Consider the following 19594-nt stretch of genomic DNA (forward strand, 5'->3'; position numbering starts at 1 on the left):
TGGAGAGAAAAGCCGGAAAATTTTCGGAAAACACTGAAGGAAGGTCGGAAAATTCGGAAAATTGAATTCCCACATGTTCGAAAATTACATCATAATAAGTGTTGCGACCCAGTCGTGACCACAAGCGTTTCGGGACTCTTTTGAGCAAACTCGTTGTTAAGTTGGAGAATGCTTTAAGCTAGAAGTTTTATTTCATGAGTGTTATAATATAATGTTTAATTCAGTGTAAACTTACATTTATAGTCCTTTTTTGTGTATTTCGCTATCTGTGTCGGACTGTTGTGCAACGTTTTCTAACTTTATCTGTTTCGATGTAAATATATGTTATTTTCCATGTTTGGTGTAATTCAATGTTGTGTGTACTTACAATAAGTTTAATTTGTTAATTTAAATAAGTTTCAATGTTCAATTATCGTAATTTCTCTATTTAAACTTCCACGTTTGTACTTCCTATCGATCCTTCTATTGTTTTGTGTTTGTTTACTTCCCTATCTGCTATTGGTCTATCCCTATTGGTCTATTTCTTTTGATTGTTTGAATGTGACAATTGTCAACTGCCCTTCAGAAGTTTCCTTTTCGACAACTGAACGGTTGACAGGGTGGTCAGGCTAATCGGTTTCCCCAACAATCCCCGACCCGTATTGCTGGACATCCCTTCCAGCTGTACCATCATTCAGCACCTCAAGCACTGCCAGTCCAGTAACCGGTCTCTGTAGCACGCCATTTACCGTCTGAACATCTACACTCCGAACTCTGCCGTCCTTTCCCTTGTAGACCTTCACAACCCTGCCTCGTACCCAACCATTGCGCGATTCTTTGTTAACCAATAACACCAAATCTCCTGGTTGAACAGGTTTAGAGTCCGTAAGCCACTTGGAACGGCAGTTGATGGATGGAAGATACTCCTTGATCCACTTTAGCCAGAACTGGTCCAAGAGATTTTGAATCGTATCCCAGTTGGTTCTAAGAGCTTTCCCGGTACCTATGGGCTTTGTTGGCTGGACTACGCCACTGGAACTCAACATCATGAAGTGGTTAGGCGTTAGCGCCTCGCCGTCCTCTGTCTCCAAAGGCACGTAAGTCAATGGTCTTGAGTTGACAATCGATGCAGCTTCAGCCAGGAACGTACGGAATGTCTCATCATTCGGCTTCTTGATGGTAGAGATAGTTCGTAAAGCTGTCTTCACAGAACGCACTAAGCGCTCCCAAACTCCGCCCATGTGAGGGGCGGCAGGCGGATTGAAGTGCCATTGCGTCTCACTATTGGTGAAAGTTCCTGCCATTGATCTGTTGATGTTCGCAATTTCCTCTCGTAACTCCCTGCTTGCACCAATGAAATTTGTGCCCTGGTCGCTGTAGATCTCCTGCGGTGCACCTCGCCAGGCTATAAACCGTCGAATGGCTAGCTTGCATGCTTCTGTTGACAAGCTACCGACTGATTCCAAGTGCACGGCACGAACAGTCAAACAGGTAATCAGCATCACCCAGGTTTTCACCTCACTTCTTCCTGATCGTATCGGAAAGGGACCACAGTAGTCCACACCGATGAAGGTGAAGGCACGAACGTAAGGGGTTACCCTGACTTCTGGGAGTGGAGCCATCCTAGGAACCCTTGGGGTGGATCGGTAGACAGCACACCACCGGCACTGCTTCGCAACTCTTCGAATTAATGTCCGTAGGCAGGATATATGGAACTTCTGTCGCATCTCGTTGAGTACTGTTTGGCCGTTCCCGTGTGCATACCGCCGATGATACCATTCAACAAGCAGCTCCGTGAAACGGTGGTCCTTAGGCAGAATCACCGGGAATTTCGCATCATATGTGGTATGCGATGCATTGCTGAGTCGCCCATCTATTCTCAATACGCCATTGGCGTCGATAAACGGAGACAGCTTCCGAAGTTGACTACATTTTTCCAATTTTCTGCGCTCATGTGGTTGCAACTGCTCGTTTCCCCGCAGGATTGTTAGCTCATCAGGATAAGATTCTGCTTGCACCCACCGCCATACTGTCAACTCAGCTTCCAAGATTTCCTGTCGAGAAAGTACTGGGGAACAGGTTATTTCTGCGTCGTATTTCTTCTTCGTTATTGCACTGAAACGCCGAACATAACCAATGGCTCTTAATAAACGCTCGAGTTTGGAAAATCTCCTGTAATCAACTGTAGTTTCAACCGGCGCCCGATGGTGCTGGTTTGCAACGTAGACTGGACGCAGTTCTTCTACTGTGTCAGATGTCGGTAGATCTTGATTTGGCCACTCTGATTCATCTGCGTAAAGATACTCCGGGCCACAAAACCACCGACTGTCCTTCTGGAAGTTGGGCCCTTTCCCCCACTTAGTAGCCTCATCTGCTACATTAAGACGTGTGGGCACCCACCTCCACTCGTCCAAGCTTGTTTCATCCAGGATTTCGGATACTCGGAAAGCGACAAACTGACGGTACTTCCGTTGATCAGATCTTACCCATGAAAGGACCGTCCTAGAATCGCTCCAAATGACGCGTCGATAGATCGGCAGCGTATGACTTTGCTGTATGGACTTCATCAGACGAGCGCCAATAACCGCCGCCTGAAGTTCTAGCCGTGGTACCGACATAGGCTTCAGTGGAGCCACCTTAGTTTTAGCTGCAACGAGCGAGCATCGAACCTGGCCATGGTCTACCATCCGGAAATAGGCGACGCAAGCGTAGGCCGCTTCGCTTGCGTCTACGAAGACATGTAGTTCAAGGCTCGGCAAACTGCTGGAACTGTAACCCGGGAAATAACACCTTGGTATTCCGATTCGACTCAAACTGTGAAGAACTTCTACCCAGCGTCGCCAAGTGTCATGTAGTTCTCCGGGGATTGCTTCATCCCAGCCAATACCGGTACGCCATATATCCTGGATCAGACACTTCCCATGAATCACGAATGCAGCTACTATTCCAAGAGGATCGAAAATACTCATAACCACCCGTAAAACTTGGCGTTTAGTCGGTGCGCTCGTTCCATTGATCAGCAATTGGACATCTTCTCGAAATTTGACTGCGAATGTGAATGTATCTTCCTTCGGCTTCCACACCATTCCGAGTACCTTCTCAGTACTCGTTCCTTTGTCAGCCATGAAATTTTTCGTGATCTGCTGGCTTGAGTCCCCGACCCGTCGAGTGACCAATTCCGAATTCGACAACCAGTTCCGGATTTCAAAACCGGCTTTAGCGTGAACTTTTTTCACCTCAAGCGCTAACTCCACGGCCTCTTCGTCCGTGTCTAGGCTGTCGAGGTAGTCATCCACGTAGTGGTTTTCGATGATAGCTGCAGCCGCTTTTGGGAACTGATGTTTCCACTCCTCGGCGTTCTTGTTTTTGACGCAATGAGCCGAACATGGCGAACACGTCGATCCAAAGGTCGCAACGTCCATGACGTACTCTTGAGCTGGCTTTCCTGGTTCATCTCGCCACAGGAATCTCTGCGCCTGCCGATCTTCACGCCGAATCTGTATCTGATGAAACATCTCTTTGATGTCTCCTGCAATGGCAATTTGACGTTGTCGGAAGCGATATAGCACCACTGTGAGCGAAGTCAGCAGATCCGGGCCCTTCAGCAGCATAGAGTTGAATGATACTCCCTCTACCTTGGCCGCGGCATCCCAGATGACTCGTATCTTCTCCGGTTTATTGGGATTCAACACTACTCCCAATGGTAAATACCACACCCGTCTAGGGTCACTGTTGACTGACTCTTCTCTCGACAATTTGTGTGCATAACCCTTATGCTGATAGTCGACTACCTGCTGGTTAATGTTACTATACAATTTCGGATTCTTCGCCAGCCTTCGCTCGAGACATTTCAACCGCTGCTCTGCCATATCCCGACTGTCGGGGAATTCAACGTAGTCGTGCTTCCAAAGCAGACCCGTCTGAAATCTTCCAGTTGAAGTTCGGATGGTGGTTTCGCTCAAAATCTCTCGAGCATGACGATCGTCCTCTCCTTCTACCTCTGGTACAACGGCAACGCATATACTCTCAACGGAGAAGAATTCTTTTACGGTATCGTGCAACTCTTGATCGGTCGACCGAGCACAGATGTGAAGATGTCGCTGCTCAAGCGTGCCCTTGAAGCCTTCCACTGTTCCGAAAATTGTCCAACCAAGCCTTGTTTTAGTGGCAACAGGTTCGTACGTCTTTCCTTCCCTTTTCTTCAAAGTGACCAGCAAACTGGCATTGTCCACTCCGATAAGGATTCGAGGAACTGCTCTGTCATAACTCGCTACTGGTAGACCTTTCAAGTACTCATACTTTTCTGCTAACTCTGGATATCGCAGGGACTGCGGTGGAAGATCAAGCTTCTCCACTGTACGTACGTCGTTCAAAGCATGCTGTCTATTGTCGTTTACACCAGCGATTTGCAATTGAATTGACTGTGACTTCGCTTCGATTCGTTTTATGCCACTGGTCCACTGTAGACAAAGCGGTTCAGCCTCGCCTGTAACACCAAGCTCTTTCGCAAGCTCCTGCTCGACCAATGTAAAGGATGATCCATCATCGAGGAACGCTAACGTAGTCACTGACGAGTCTTTTCCATAAATGGTGACTGGGAGAACTCGAAAAAGGGTAGGACGTGGCTGTAGTCGATGGAGGTTAATTGTGCCTGTGGTAGTCGTTGATGGTGGAATCCTTGGATTTGATGATGCTTCTGGTCTCCCAGGGTGAAGCAATTTGTGGTGACGTAGTTCACAACCATTCATTCCGCATAATGTGGCTTTACATGGCCACTTACCATGCGGGATCAAACAGCGCCTGCACACGTTCGTTTGCTGAACCAATTTCCATCGATTCTCAATGTTTGCACTAAGAAAACTGCGACAATCCTTTACTTTATGACCCTCCTTTTTGCACACCAGACATGGCTTCGGTCTTTCGATAACCTTCGGGGTTCCACTGCTATTCCACTTTTGCTCCTCACGTTGTTCGTGCTTCGTAGCTTCTTCGGTGGAATGTGCGTTCAGGAAACCTTTTTCCTTTCCTTTCTGCTTATCAGATCTCCCTGCCTCCGTCCAAAGTGTGACCTTACTGGCGGCAGAAACGATCGTTGACATGTAATCCCCGAATGCTCTCATGTCCACCACAAACAGTTGACGTTGATACAGACCCCAATCTAATTTTATGTTGGCTGGCAATTTGTCCACCAGCTCTTCGAGTAGAGTAGGGTTCGACAAATGGGCTTCCATTCCCATCGATTGGAGATGACTGCATAGGTTCTGCACGACGAGTCCGAAGTTTACTAAGCTTTCCAACTTATCCGCTTTGGGAGCAGGCGTAGAGTGAACCTTATTAAGAAGACACCGAACTATCAATTCCGGCCGACCATAGAGAGTGTGCAGCGTCGCCATTATCTGCGGCACGGACGATGGATGAAGTAGGTGACATCGAACAGCTTCCCGTGGTTTACCCTTGAGGCAACGTTGTAGCCTCATCAGATTTTCTCCATCCGAATAGCCACACATAGCAGTAGAATTGTAGTAACTACTCGCGAAGAGTGGCCATTCCGTTGGGTCTCCTGTGAACTCTGGCAAATCTTTCGGAACAACGTGTCTAGCGGCGATTTGTTGCGCTGTTGGCCCAAACATCGGCACCTGGGGTTGAATGGAATCGGGTACGACATTTGATGCTGCCCCGAACTGCTGAATACCTGTCGCGCACGAAGTAGCTTGTTGACCAAGACCAGGAATTGTGGGAGCAGCGAAACTTTGTCGTGCGCCTAAACCGAATACAGGAGGATACTGACCAACACTCGGAACACAAGAAGTTTGCGGAATACCCAACCGTGGTGATTCTTGCACTAATCTATCAACAACTACCGGCGAGGTTATTGGATACGAATAGCTGGAAACGCTCAACCCTTGTTGATTAGACAATGAACGTGGAGAAATCACTGATGCCGTGAACGTACTAACGGGATTCCGAACGTTATCAACGGTGGACTGAGACGAGGTATACATTTGGATCGATGGAATGTAAGCAGAATTCAAACTATGGACCTCACGTGAGAGGACTGGCGGATACCTGCCAGTATTTAAATCTTTCACACACTGTGTTGTGGTACCTACTATACTACTACCAACTATACAATCATGTGGTAAGAAATTATTCATAGTACTCGACTGCGGTTGGTTCACCATCGGAAGCGGTACATTCGGAGGGAACCTACCTATCTGCTGTGTCTTACTACTAATTGTAATTGGTATTGATGCACTACTGGCTAGAGCAGCGCTGGAAGCTGGATACCACTCTAACTGCTGCAGACTTCGTTCATGCTGCCGCTGTTGAACACCACTCAGCTGTTGATGATGCACTGGGCGGTAAAACTCCTGAGTGCCGGATGCTGACGCAGGTGAGATGACCATACTCACTACCGGTAGCAGGTCCTGCTGACGGGATGTAACTGGTGAGATCTGCAAGGCTGGATAGCTCGGCAGCACTGGAAGTTGTATGCTTTGCTGAACCATAGCACCACTCGTTACTACGCCGTTGTGCGTATTGGAGGCTAACGATGCAGCAGGAATTTGATTGGTAAAACAATCAACCGCAGAAGAGCTAGCTACTTGGCCGTCATCCTGGTTCGGGGCAGACGTTCGTTTGGGTAGCGTTCCAGTGGATGACGTGGTTCCGGTGGGAATTTCGTTGTTTCCGATACCGGCGACCATGGTCAACTCTTCCTGCTTATCCACCCATCCTTGAACTGTGCTCCGAGCGCTGCGGACACTACGGTTGCTCCGTCCACTTCGGTCATTATCGTCTTCATCAATTCCCGCTTGCAGAATCTCGTACTTCTTCTCGATGAACTGCTTTTCCAAATCCAGCTTATCCTGCAACCCCTTCTCTCGCATAGCCTTCTCCTCGGCTAGCCGTTGGAGTTCGAGCTCTCGCTTAGCACGAGTACTCGAAGAGGACGATTTTCCGGACTTTGATCTAGGTGGTGGAGGTGGAGTGGTACATTTTGCACAGACGAAGCACTCGTTCTCAACACCTTTATCCACGCCAGCACACGAAAAGTGAATCCACTTCGAACAGACATCGCACTGGACCATCCACTGGTCTGCAGTGTTCGGTCGCGTGCACATGATGCAATCCCGTGCATCCACTTCGTCTTCGGTTACCTGCCGCATCAAACTCTTCCTCTTATTCCTCAAAGACATTGCAATTATGTACTTCGACTGTCTTTGGAACAATAAATCACTCGTCGAGTTTGAGGTTAAATTCGCCTATAAATCTTAAAGATTGTGGTCACGACTGGGTCGCAACAATAAGCGTTGTTAGTCCATTCGATATTTGCGCTATCGAAATTGATCTTTGTTCGTAAGTGGAAATGGATTTTCAGGCGAAATAACGTATTTCCATATCTTATATCTATATAAATAAAAATGTAAGGCAAAATCTGTTGGTAAGCAGAAAACCCGAGAAAGGGATTGTCCGATTTGAGCCTCCTGTATTTTGTTGTATTCGTCTCTTTCCGTAGATCAATATAGTGGAGAGAAAAATTGGAAAATTTTCGGAAAACTCTGAAGGAAGATCGGAAAATTCGGAAAATTGAATTCCCATATGTTCGAAAATTACATCATAATAAGCGTTGTTAGTCCATTCGATATTTGCGCTATCGAAATTGATCTTTATTCGTAAGTGGAAATGGATTTTCAGGCGAAATAACGCATTTCCATATCTTATACATATAAATAAAAATGTAAGGCCAAATGTGTTGGTAAGCGCAAAACCCGAGGAAGGAATGGTTCAATTTGAGTCATCTATATTTCGTTGTATTCGTCTCTTCCCGTAGATCAATATAGCGGAGAGAAAAATCGGAAAATTCGGAAAATTGAATTCCCATATGTTCTACAATTAGCTAAGCGTGGTTAGTCCATTTGATGTTGGCGCTAACGAAATTGATTTTTATTCGAAAGTGGAAAAGGATTTTCAGATGGAATAACACATTCCTATATCTTCTATCTATATAAACAAAAATGGAAGGCCAAATGTGTTGGTGTGCCCTATATTGGATGTCCTGTACCTTGGCGACGGTTGTTGATAGTTCGCTTGTACATAATATTTTCAAAAAAAAAAGATAGAGCCGCGGAGAGATAGATTTCCTTTCATTCCACCAAAACGAAGAGTCTTAGCAAATGTAGTTCCGCTAAATGTTTATCTACAATAGAGTGTTGCAGCAGCTTTTGGATCATGCGAGGATCAAAGATTGCCAACCAATGCATCAAACTCCTCCCATACAGATGACAGCGCTTCATCACCAACGATTTGTGGTAGTTTCGTAGGTGTGTATTCTATGGATGTCATTTTTAGCATCCTTATCAACGACTGGTGTGCATAGTTGTACTTTCTGTTATCCCCAAAATCTTGTTGCTTGAAGCGAGGATCTAGCAGTTTTGGTTAGGCTACTAATTCGTCTGCGGTGCACCCGTGGCCGAGTGGTAGGCGTCTCACATTATCATGCCGGGTGTTCGGGTTCGATTCCCGTTCTGGCCGAGGGATTTTTTCGTCAAACAAATTTCCTTCGACTTGCACTGTGGTCACGCGTATTCTAGAGCTTGCCCCTCGGAATACATCCAAGGCGTGTTATTTGGCTTAAGAAATCTCAACTAAGTATTAATAAATGACGCTAGTTAATGCATACGTTGAGACGGCAAAAGTTCTACAGGGAACGTTAACGCCATTCAAGAAGAAGACTAATTCGTCTGACCCAAGATTTGTAGATCGCTTTACCAGTTCCGAAATCAATTCATACAGAGCTTTTTTATAATCAATAGAACTGATTTTACTTGATTCATATAATGATGATCATGTCGAATTATCAGTCGGGAGAATATAGCAGTTTTCGATAACGACACAGTTTTCTCCCCATTTTATATCCCAAACGTTTTTAAAATATTTCGAATGGAATGTTTTCATGATTAACTATATTATATTAGTCAAATCATTTCATTCGATACCCAAATGCGCGTTGGATTTATCATAAATAACTGTGATTTACTAGTCAAGCCCGTTCATCTGATACACATATGATGGGGTTTTCAGAAGAAATGTAGTCTACCATTTCGTAACGGTTGCCATTTTGGATTTACATTTTTCATGAATAACTGTGTTCTACTAGTCAAGTACTTTCATTAGATACCCATATTGAGGGGGGTTTGAAAAAAATACATATTTCGCCATTTTGGATTTACATTTTTCCTGAATAACTAAGTTCTACTAGTCAAGTACTTTCAAGAGATACCCATATTGAGGGGGGTTTGAAAAAATACATATTTCACCATTTTGGATTTACATATTTCATAAATAACTGTGATCTACTAGTCAAGCCCTTTCATTTGATACCCATATTGATGGGGTTTTGACGAAATTAGTTGTCTGCCATCTTGTAACGGCCGCCATCTTGGCCATGAGGTTTCGAGAAAATATGTTATCCGCCAAAATTTACAAACATACAAACAGTTAAATGAAACCGCTTAAAAAGCAGCATGGGAAACATATATTACTTCCGCGCTGCCACAAGCCACGGTTCGTCAGAACGAGCGTACGATTCACGGTTCTTTAACAATAAGCCGGCTCTTAAAAGAAACAAAACTCTTTCTGACGTACCGGCTCGTGAGCGCTCGCCCATCTCCACTTCAAACCCATTCCTCAGTATGTGGAGAGTCGATCAGTAACATGCAATCACTGAGAAACTCTATTAAAGGGCGTGTCACATCAAATTGCATCACGGAAAAAACGCTGTAGAAATTTAATTTTTAGGAATTATATCTTCAGCTTTCGCTTATAATCATATAAGAGTGTATAGATCACGTTGGCCATGCTTCACTGTCAATTTTTCGTAAATTTGGAAAAATGTCGTCGAACGAAAAAGAGCGTCGTGAATTAATCCTGCGCACCCATTTCGAGAATCCGGAGTTGTCACATCGGGACATCGGTAAGATGCTGGGAATCGTCCAATCCACGGTCAGCAGAGTACTAAAACGATACTTCGAGAACCTAACCATCGACCGGAAGGTGAAGAACGGCAAAAATGAATGCTCCGTCAGTGAAAAAGATCACAAGCGCGTAGTTAAGCAGTTTAGACGTGATCCGAGAAGTTCGGTCCGGGATGTCGCCAATAAGCTGAATTTGTCAAGTTCATTCGTCCAGCGGACCAAGCAGCGGGAGGGCCTGCGTACATACAAGGTTCAGGAGGCTCCTAACCGCGACGAAAGGCAAAACATGGTGTGGAAGACGCGAGCCCGGAAGCTGTACACCGAAATGCTGACGAAGCCGCATTACCTGGTAATGGACGACGAAACCTACGTCAAAGCGGACTTTCGTCAGCTGCCGGGCCTGTTGTTCTTCTCCGCAGAGGACAAATTCAGCGTTCCGGAGGAGATTCGCAAGCAGAAACTATCCAAGTTTGCCAAAAAGTACATGGTGTGGCAAGCGATCTGCTCTTGCGGAAAGCGGAGCGCCCCCTTCGTGATGACCGGCACGGTAAACGGGCAGGTTTACCTTAAGGAGTGCCTACAGAAGCGCTTACTACCACTATTGAAGCAGCACGAGGGCCGGATCTCACTTCGTGCCACTATTCAAAGGACGTGTTGGAGTGGTACGAAGCCAACGGGGTCACCTTCGTGCCAAAGGAAATGAACCCGCCCAACGCGCCGGAGCTTCGCCCAATAGAGAAATATTGGGCGGTTATGAAGCAGGCCTTCCGGAAGAACCCAAAAGTTGTCAAATCGGAGGCGGACTTCAAGAGAAAATGGATTTCTGTTCATAAAAAACTACAACCTGACGTTGTACAGAACCTTATGGACGGTGTAAAGAGGAAGGTGCGAGCATACGGGCTTGGGCTCGAAGTATGAATAAAAAGAAAATACCAAAAGTTGTTTAATAGTTTCTATTTTACTGTCTAAAATTTTCAAAAGGATCGGTCTACTGGGCGAATTTCTACAGCGTTTTTTTCCGTGATGCAATTTGATGTGACACACCCTTTACCAGTCGCAGGCCTGCATGAATGAGCAGTCTTAGAGTTGAATGGGTCACATCTATGTAAAATTATAAGGGTAACTCCAATCACAAGATGCGATGCGACCTGGTCTGAAAGATAAATGACTGAGGGGTTGAGTAAGTACTATGATACTAACGGAGCCTGTGGGGTAACAGGGTGCCCTTCACAATAGACTGTGCTAATGCGAAGCTCTTGCACAGTGGACTATTGTTTCTCTAACTACGCATAGGATGCAAATGATGGACTTACAAAAACAATCAGAAGAACGGAAGCAGTAAGCGAAAATAGAACATTAATTGTTCACGTTGAAAAATCAGTCTTCGGAAAACAAACGCTGCGCTGCAATTGGGTTTAATTTTCATCAGTGCGCGTTCATAACAAACACGTATTCTTTCTTGGTACAAATTCATAAACACGAGAGCGTCGAATGAACACGGCGCAGAACTCAGGTGTACTCAGGGTTGCCAATAATATTTTTCAAAAAACTGGATCCTGTAAAAACGTTTTATTTTAAAAAATATCGGCTCTAAAATGATTTTCTTACTTATTCTAATGATTGAGCAATAGGATTTTCTTCGCAGCTTCGTGTAGTATTTGTATGTAGTTCATAAAATGGCGAAATAAACAATTAATTAATCATATAATTCGAGCAGATCTATATATTGAAATGTTGGAATATTTTTTTATCAGGCCCTACAATATTATTCCAATGCTAAGAAGCAACACTATTGGAATTATGAAATTCTGGTATTTAAAAGCTATTTCTTTCCAATTTTGGTATTATTCTTTGGTATTTTATCAAGATCTAAATGAGATTTCCTGCTGCACGAGTGATTTACAAATTTGATAAATGTGGAATGTAGCTTACGAAATACTTAACCTAATGCAATCAATAGTTCGATATTTTCAATTTTGCGACTTGGTCTCCTCTGACTTAACACCGACTATATTGACGCTATGATCATCTAAACTTTAGAATTATTTGGAGGATCTATAACATTTGATGATTATATAAACTCAACGCCAGCATAGCACACGGGCTCTTTGAACCTTTATGAGAAAGATTTCTTGCTATGTACATTGCCAGTTGCGATTGAAATGGTAGTTCAATTGGTCTGATCTACAGAATGTTTTGTGGGACCCACAATATATGATAATTATATAAATTCAAAGACAGAGTAGCACGCACTGAATTCGGAAGCGTAAAAAAGAGGAAAACACTAAGTCGAGAGTGTAAGAAACGAATGATAGATCCAAGGTAAATACACATTGGATCAAGCGAACGATAAATTTCAAAAAATTAAATTGATCAAGAGATAGAAAGGGTGAGTGAGGGATCAGAGATGCGAGGTTTGAAGACATGTCTTCATTTTGAATACAATTGACTTACTGTGAAGACATTTGATTTTGTGAATACATTTTGAAGACATTGTGAAATATGTGAAGACATTTCAGTATGATAGCGTACGTGGTTTGAGAGATGTTATTTCCATGAAATTCTAACTATTGGCCAAAAATATAGTCAAAAGACTTTTATCACAGTGTCATTCGCTCTCCTTTTTATTAGTGTCACTTGTTTACTTTTGTTCCTAGTGATTGACGGAGACTTTTGTCTCGGGGTTGTTCAATTGCTTTTCTCAAACTTTTCCAAGCAGAAAATCCACAAGCATAAAAAATGAATTCAACAACAAAGCGGTTTTTAATTCAAATTCTGGAGAACTTCAAGCGGTCTGCATACATCTCTAGAAGACATTAGCTTATTTGCGCCCAAGAATTCGGATGATTGTGACATAGTATTTTTATTATTTTGGGCCTAAACTATACAATAGATTAACCGAGATCTTTCAAACGACCACTACTCGAATCGACGGATTTCCGGTTACATACCGTTTAAATAATAAGTTTTATGGATATGGTTTTAGTCACAACCAAAACTGGCAATATATTCTTTGTTCACATTTATTGAAATAAACACCAAAAACTCAAAGTAAGTTTAATGAAATGCGCTATATAACAATACCTATTAGAATAAACATTGAATAAGCTATCAAATAACATGTTTCTCCATTACATGGAATTAATGTTTGATACAGAAAATATGATAGAATAAAAACAGTCCTAAATCGGACAATTCCTTTCTCGAGTTTTGCTATTATTAACACATTCGGTGATCCATTTTTTTATATAGATAGAATAAGATATAGGAGTACGTTTTATCACATCAAAATCCATTCCCACTTTCGAACAAAAATCAATTTCGTTAGCACAAACATCAAATGGACTAGCAACGTCTGTCACTATGTAATTGTAGAACATATGCGAATTTGAATTTTCCTAATTTTCCCATTTTCCTTCAGGGTTTTCCGAAAATTTTCAATTATGTTTGGTTGAAATATGTGTATCATTTTTACTGAACTCCCTCTCCAATTCAGAGGAGAGAGGGGTGTCATACCATCATAGAAACATTTCTCGTATCCAAAAACCCTCACATCCCAAATTTGGCTCCATTTGATTGATTAGTTCTCGAGTAATGCAGAAATTTGTGTTTCATTTGTATGGTAGCCTCCCATTAGAGAGGGGCGAGGAGTGTCGAACCACCATAGAAACGTTCATCGATCCCTAAAACTTTTATCAGCCAAGTTTTATTCCATTTGCTTGATTAGTTCTGGAATTATTCAGTCCCCCTTCTTTACAGAGGGGGAGGAGTGTCAAACCACCATAGAAACATTTATTGTCCCATTAAACCTTTGCATGCCAAATTTGACTCCATTTGATTGATTAGTTTTCGAGTTATGAACCTTGTAAAAAATATTATTTTCTCGCGATAAGTCTTCTGACAATAAAAGCTCATCAGCGCCTTCAACACCTGTCAATGGAACTGTTTCGATGAAGTATAAAAGGGAAATAATAGTGAGTGTCGCGATCGGGAATTGCTAGCAAGATCAACTATTACTTGAGAACATTCCGTTCCATTCCATTCGTGAGGGACAGAGTGCAATTAACTCGGAGTAGCACTCACAATTGATCAAATTTGCTATAGTTCATCGTTTAGAAACTTACTTGTGTATACAACGAAAAAATCGTTTGCATGGTAACAAATTAAAAAAAAAAGGTGAGAATTTACTTGGACTTGGTAATATCGAGTACTAAATAATAATAAAAAAACAAAGTTAGTAATCAAACTTTGTTTCATTAATTATAAATAAATGTTATCGCTGAGCTATTAGATTATAGTTTAAATTGTATTAATAAGAATTTTTTTTAACAGTCAATATCCGGCGGGATACGCCAGATAACGGTTAGTTACCGGATATCCGTTTCATTTCTGACATATACCACACACCGTTGTATATAATTGATGTATCTAATCCAGGCGTGAATTTCAGATGTTGCCGAATATTCAAACGGAGACAGGTTATTTGCCTTAACTTTTAATCATGTATATAAGCAATTTGTTTCATTTGGCATAGGGTTTTGAATGTATCTAGATCAAACTTACCTTTTTCCAATCTCATATATCCTTCAGTTGCGATGCCTGTCGATTTTCGTTCGATGTCTGTCCCAGTTCGCCATGTTTTAACGAGAAAAACATTTCCTTGTTTCACCAGTCCCTCTTTGGTTTAACAACAACAACCATTTTAACATATTCCCAGTTGATCAATTAAATATCGGCACCGGGTAAATTCCAACGCAATTCAGTTTTTCCCACGGTCTCAATAACCGAATATCGATTTCATTGCATGTAAATTTACGATAACATTTCTATGGCGATTGATAACCTATTTCTAGCTTCTTTTTTCACCTATACTGCACGACGAAGGAATCACTGATACGTTTCCGGCCTTGCAAATTGCTCCACGCGTTTGTTTAGTTTAGTTATTCACGAAAAAGTCACTCAAAACATTGTCCGGCGGACACAAAGAACTATTGGGTTTAATTTAAAGGGTTTTTTTCTCCGTCGTTCGCACCATCGCTGACCGCAAAAAGTCAGAAGAAAATTGAACCGAACCGTCTCCGATGGGGTTGCTTTAATTCAGTGTCTGCTGCTACCTTCACTGGACACGGAAAGAGAGTGTGAAAATGGGCGAATGATTTCCCTCCCGAGGATTTTTCTCGGTCTCCTCCACTCACGCATACATATGAGCACGCTTTGGAGGCACACGTACAAACAGAGAATTTGCGGTGTCTCGGCTAAGATTGGGAGGATTTTCGTTTCAACCAGAGCTACTCATTTTCCATACACTTCATTAGAAAATGGAAACATTTATAAATTATCTTTCTGTTGTTGGTCTGCATTTGTAGTTTGTAATGTCATTGTTCACTATTACAATTTAACAACACGTATGTGAGCCAGTGTTAGAGTTGGAGTTTTACCGAAGGCCAGACTTCCAATTTCCGGTAAACAAACAACAAACCCACAGATTCAGCCCGCAGACAGTAAACAAATCGCAGCTTCTTCCTTCCGATTAACCATCCATCCCCTCTTCAGAGCCGATCGCTCTCGTTTCTAAACAGGGATAGTGTATTTTTCCTCATAGGGATAACGAGAGAGTTGAGAGAAAAAATGGGAGAATACATTATGTTTTGCTGTCGAAATGCCGGCCTATGAAAGTCGGCTCAGAACACTATCAGCAGCTCTCTTGCTTCGTGTTGTGACATTTGAACTTTTAGCCAGCACATAATGTGGTGAATTTGGAGGATGGCTTCAAAGCTAGAGATGCTAGATGTGGAGATATTCGATATTTTGCACTATTCGAACGGAAGAAAATGGAAAGTCAAACTCGGAGGTGCAATTGGATTATTGAAAAACAGCACTACAAGAGAAGACGCGTACACCAAGTGCCTTGCTTTGACGTCAATGCGAGGCAATAAAATGCGCATTACGTAAGGTTCCAGCGATTCTACGTCTTTGATTTCTATATAGAGAGGTCAGACAAAATTAAATTTGTAAATGAGGCATGCGACAAAAAATATTTTAATAAAATCATTATTACGATACATGCTATAATATATACCAATAGACGGGAAATTTATCTAGTTTTTTTTTATTTTAGGCACTAATAGTGAAGATAGTAAAACAAGTAAACAAATTGAAGAATTCAACAGGAAAATATGAAACATATATTTGACCCACCGCTCGTATTTTGTAACAACAAGGCAAGCACAATTTTTGCACACAACACGGGCAATAGCTTACATGAAATGATTTATATCTTAATTTTTACATGCTATTTCAAGGCGGACAATGTGAATCGATGCGTATTAAACATTATCATTTTTCGACAGCAAACAGATGGTGCAGATGGCAGTTCGCAGAATCAATGTAGAGGAGATGATTTTGGAAGATGATGATTTTTTATTATTCTCAAAGTTTCGCCGAGGGTCTTGTCTCAAGAGCAGTGGCGTCAAATGAAGCTTGAAATCGAATGAAATAAGTAAACATTTCAACGAGCAAAAGAAGTATGTTTTTGTAACAGGACACTGTCCGAGTAAACACCCTCTCAAAACATAGTGTTGGGGATCCTGTCCGTAAAACTTCGATAACTCTATTACAGGCCCCCAACATCGAAGGGAAATCCATTCCCAAACCACAAACATCCTATTGCCGTCGGCGAACAACAAAAAACACTAATTGCCTCGAACACAATGCCGACTGCAAGCAACACACGAACGACCAGCTAAACCAAATGTTTCTTTCCCGATTGCCCATAAACAAACACTAAACTATGCTGACACAAACTACGTTTCATCATTAACAACATTTAAAAATACATATATTAACAAGAAATCGGTTTCACAATATTACAAAAATAACTCACACAAGTAATGTTTATCATGTGGTGGATCGAACTGGACTGTCGTCGCTCCTGATATTTGGTTTCCATCCCATGCGAAGTTTCGTCTGCCGATCGACCTTCGGCAGACGATGATTATATTCACCACTGTGATCTTCCACAGCATCACAGCGGTGATCGAAAACGTAATAGGAGCGAACGGTAAACCCATTGTTTTCGTTGCCTTCTGTTCTGGCACACGTGAGGAGAACATATCCACAATACCGCTACTTGCTGTGACTCATCAGCTGTTAGCTCCCGTTATCTCGTCTGGCTTAATTTGGGCATCCAGACAGACGATTAATGAGGGAATCCTCGGACCAGGGCTGTAGTAAGGGTGTTTGTGCTACTCCCAAACACATGGGTTCAGTACAAGATGATATTTGTCGCTTTTGTAATTCCAAAATCGAAACCTTGGAACATTTGCGGAGCACTAACAAGATGCAGACTTTAACATCTTGATAAGGTTATTTTTTAGAGCCTTAGGAAGTTTGGTCTGTGTCACCGATCAGGACTATAAATTTCTTCAAACAGATTATTTCTGATTGGCACCTATCGCGCTATATCTTTCAGTATAAAACTAGAATTTTGAAATTTCTCAATATTAGGTGAGTGGAAGGTGGACCCTGAGTGAGACGAAACAACATTTTATGAGTTTTTTGACATTTTGAATTCGTATTTTTTTCGCGTTGTGTTTATTCAAACTCCACTATGTTAACAATATTGAAGAATAAATTACAAGAGGAAGAACATTACGCGTTTAGTCAACGTATCAGACTACAATCGCACATATTATACAATTTTCGTGTGTTTCTTCTTCCTCACCCGTGTCATTTACAGTCCCTAGAGGAACTTCGTCGTTTCAACAGTGTATCACTTGCGTCTAAGTACTGATTAGTAGATATTTCTATGCCAAACAGTACTACTTGAATGTGTTCTGAATGGCAAACTCTAGAATACGAGTGACAACCAAGCATGGGAAAATTCATTCGCTCATTTAACCACACCTAGTTATAAATCTGTCTTGTATATGCATGGAATAATTATGGCGAAGAGAATGCAGTAAGCAATCGTGAGTTTACACGATGAATTATTTTCAACTCTCCGACCTTCTTCATTCGGAACTGTAAAAGATTCCAATCTGATTCTTTCACCATCTGACATCGTTCCGAGAGACAAATGAAAGAATGCAAAATTCTCTGAGAATAGATAAAGGAATTGAGAAAATATTTTTCCGATGAATTCGTGAATGAACTTTGCGAAGATGGCTTTCTGTCTCAAATATAGTGAAACATAATCGGAGGATAGAAGTGAGTTTTATCTGTGAATGAGTATTGTCGAACGAATTTGGATACGATTTTTCCCATACCTGATGACAACATTGCAAGACAAAAGAAATATCTTCACTTTTTTTCAAGGATTAGTGCCTAGTTTTATGATGTAATGATGAGGTCATAGTGGGAATATTAGAAAATTCTTTTAATAACGTTTGAAAAAGGGTAAAATTTTTGCAATTTAAAACTACAGTGAAAGCTCTCTATAGCGACATCACAAGGGAATTGTCATTATAAAGAACTGTCGCTACCGAGAAATTGAGTGTCGTTATAAAAAGATAAACGCTCAAGTTCACACGAAACAATTAAATTATATAGGAACATGATTTTGAAACAAAATATCGAACAATAGATACAAAATTCAACTCATGTGTTTTCTGCATTTTTCTTTAAAAAAATTACAAAAAATTCTGAAAAGCTGTCCTTTGGTGAATTTGTTTTAGTTAATAAACCAGCATAATTAGTTTGGAAAGCATCTTCATGCTTGTTTTGAGAGAGCGGACTTGTAGTTCCACTCTCAACTACATCGTCAGGCACTGTATGAGTTTCATTATCAATGTTCTAGTTTCGCTGCCAGTTCATTAGTTTTTTTATGATCATGCCAGATATGAGTATGTTATATGAAATCGCCTACTGGGAAAAAACATCATAGCTTTTTCTAAAGCATCATACTGACCCAATCGTTTTTTTTGTGTTGTAGTACATTAAATGTGTTGTGCGGCACATTAAATTATTTGGATAATGTATTATTTTTAATTGTTTTTAATTTTCAATTTACTCATGGTTATATTTCAGTATGTTAGTTAACAAAGATGCGATATATAGTATGCATGGCAATGTAAATTAATTTGTGAGTGGAAAATTTAATTTATTAGAAAAATTGTACTGGTGGGGCGTGATGGAATGAGTATTCAACTTTTTTTATCACTCGCTTTCTCTGTTTGTTCTACATCAGTTGCTGGGCAAATGAATAATGAGAGACTGCGAAATTATTCCTTTTTTTTTTTTTTTTTTTTTTTTTTTAAGAGGTGAGGAACGCTCTACCAGCCTTACCTGGGAAGGGTTAACCCAGACGTCGAGTGGGGATCGCACCCACAAAAACCAAGCCCTCTACTCGTTGCCTTATTCCCCCTGGGACCACATCTAGGCGACTACTTCAGGGGGCGGCTGTGCTCATGCACTTCTCGAGTTTTCAACGCTAACTAGCGTTGTCCTTCCCTTTTTCTCAATATTTTTTTCTTTCCATTCGTTATTAATTCCACTGCGCTGATGTCCTCTTCGCAGGCATTTTGAATTTACCCGTCGAGACGTGAACCGATTAGGAATTGCCCTCCTACTTGACGCGCAACCCGTCACAGCCACCCTCGCGGGGTTTCTCACCTGTCGAGACGTGAACCGATTAGGAA

The 19594-nt window shown here is 41.8% G+C and overlaps 2 protein-coding genes across 5 annotated transcripts in view; both read right to left on the minus strand.

Moving 5' to 3' along the window:
- The window catches only part of LOC129780572 (uncharacterized), a 266066-nt gene extending 250681 nt beyond the window's left edge, over positions 1 to 15385 (minus strand). For 3 of the 4 annotated variants that reach the window (XM_055788975.1, XM_055788968.1, XM_055788964.1), the window contains exon 1: positions 14520 to 15385. The gene's annotated coding sequence lies outside the window, so the exon portion shown is untranslated. The remainder of the gene's footprint in view (positions 1 to 14519) is intronic. The other variant, XM_055788972.1, reaches the window with a different exon arrangement.
- On the minus strand, positions 609 to 7178 carry LOC129774418 (uncharacterized). The gene has a single exon (XM_055778153.1). The coding sequence runs from the start codon at positions 7176 to 7178 to the stop codon at positions 609 to 611; it is 6570 nt and encodes a 2189-aa protein (XP_055634128.1).
- Positions 15386 to 19594: the final 4209 nt, after the last annotated feature.

The sequence above is a fragment of the Toxorhynchites rutilus genome, chromosome 3, assembly GCF_029784135.1.
Source record: "Toxorhynchites rutilus septentrionalis strain SRP chromosome 3, ASM2978413v1, whole genome shotgun sequence".
Classification (NCBI taxonomy): Eukaryota; Metazoa; Arthropoda; class Insecta; order Diptera; family Culicidae; genus Toxorhynchites; species Toxorhynchites rutilus.

Bases quoted from the DNA above. Each gene is read 5' to 3' on its own strand.
- LOC129774418 (XM_055778153.1), bottom strand. From the start codon at position 7,178: ATGTCTTTGAGGAATAAGAGGAAGAGTTTGATGCGGCAGGTAACCGAA.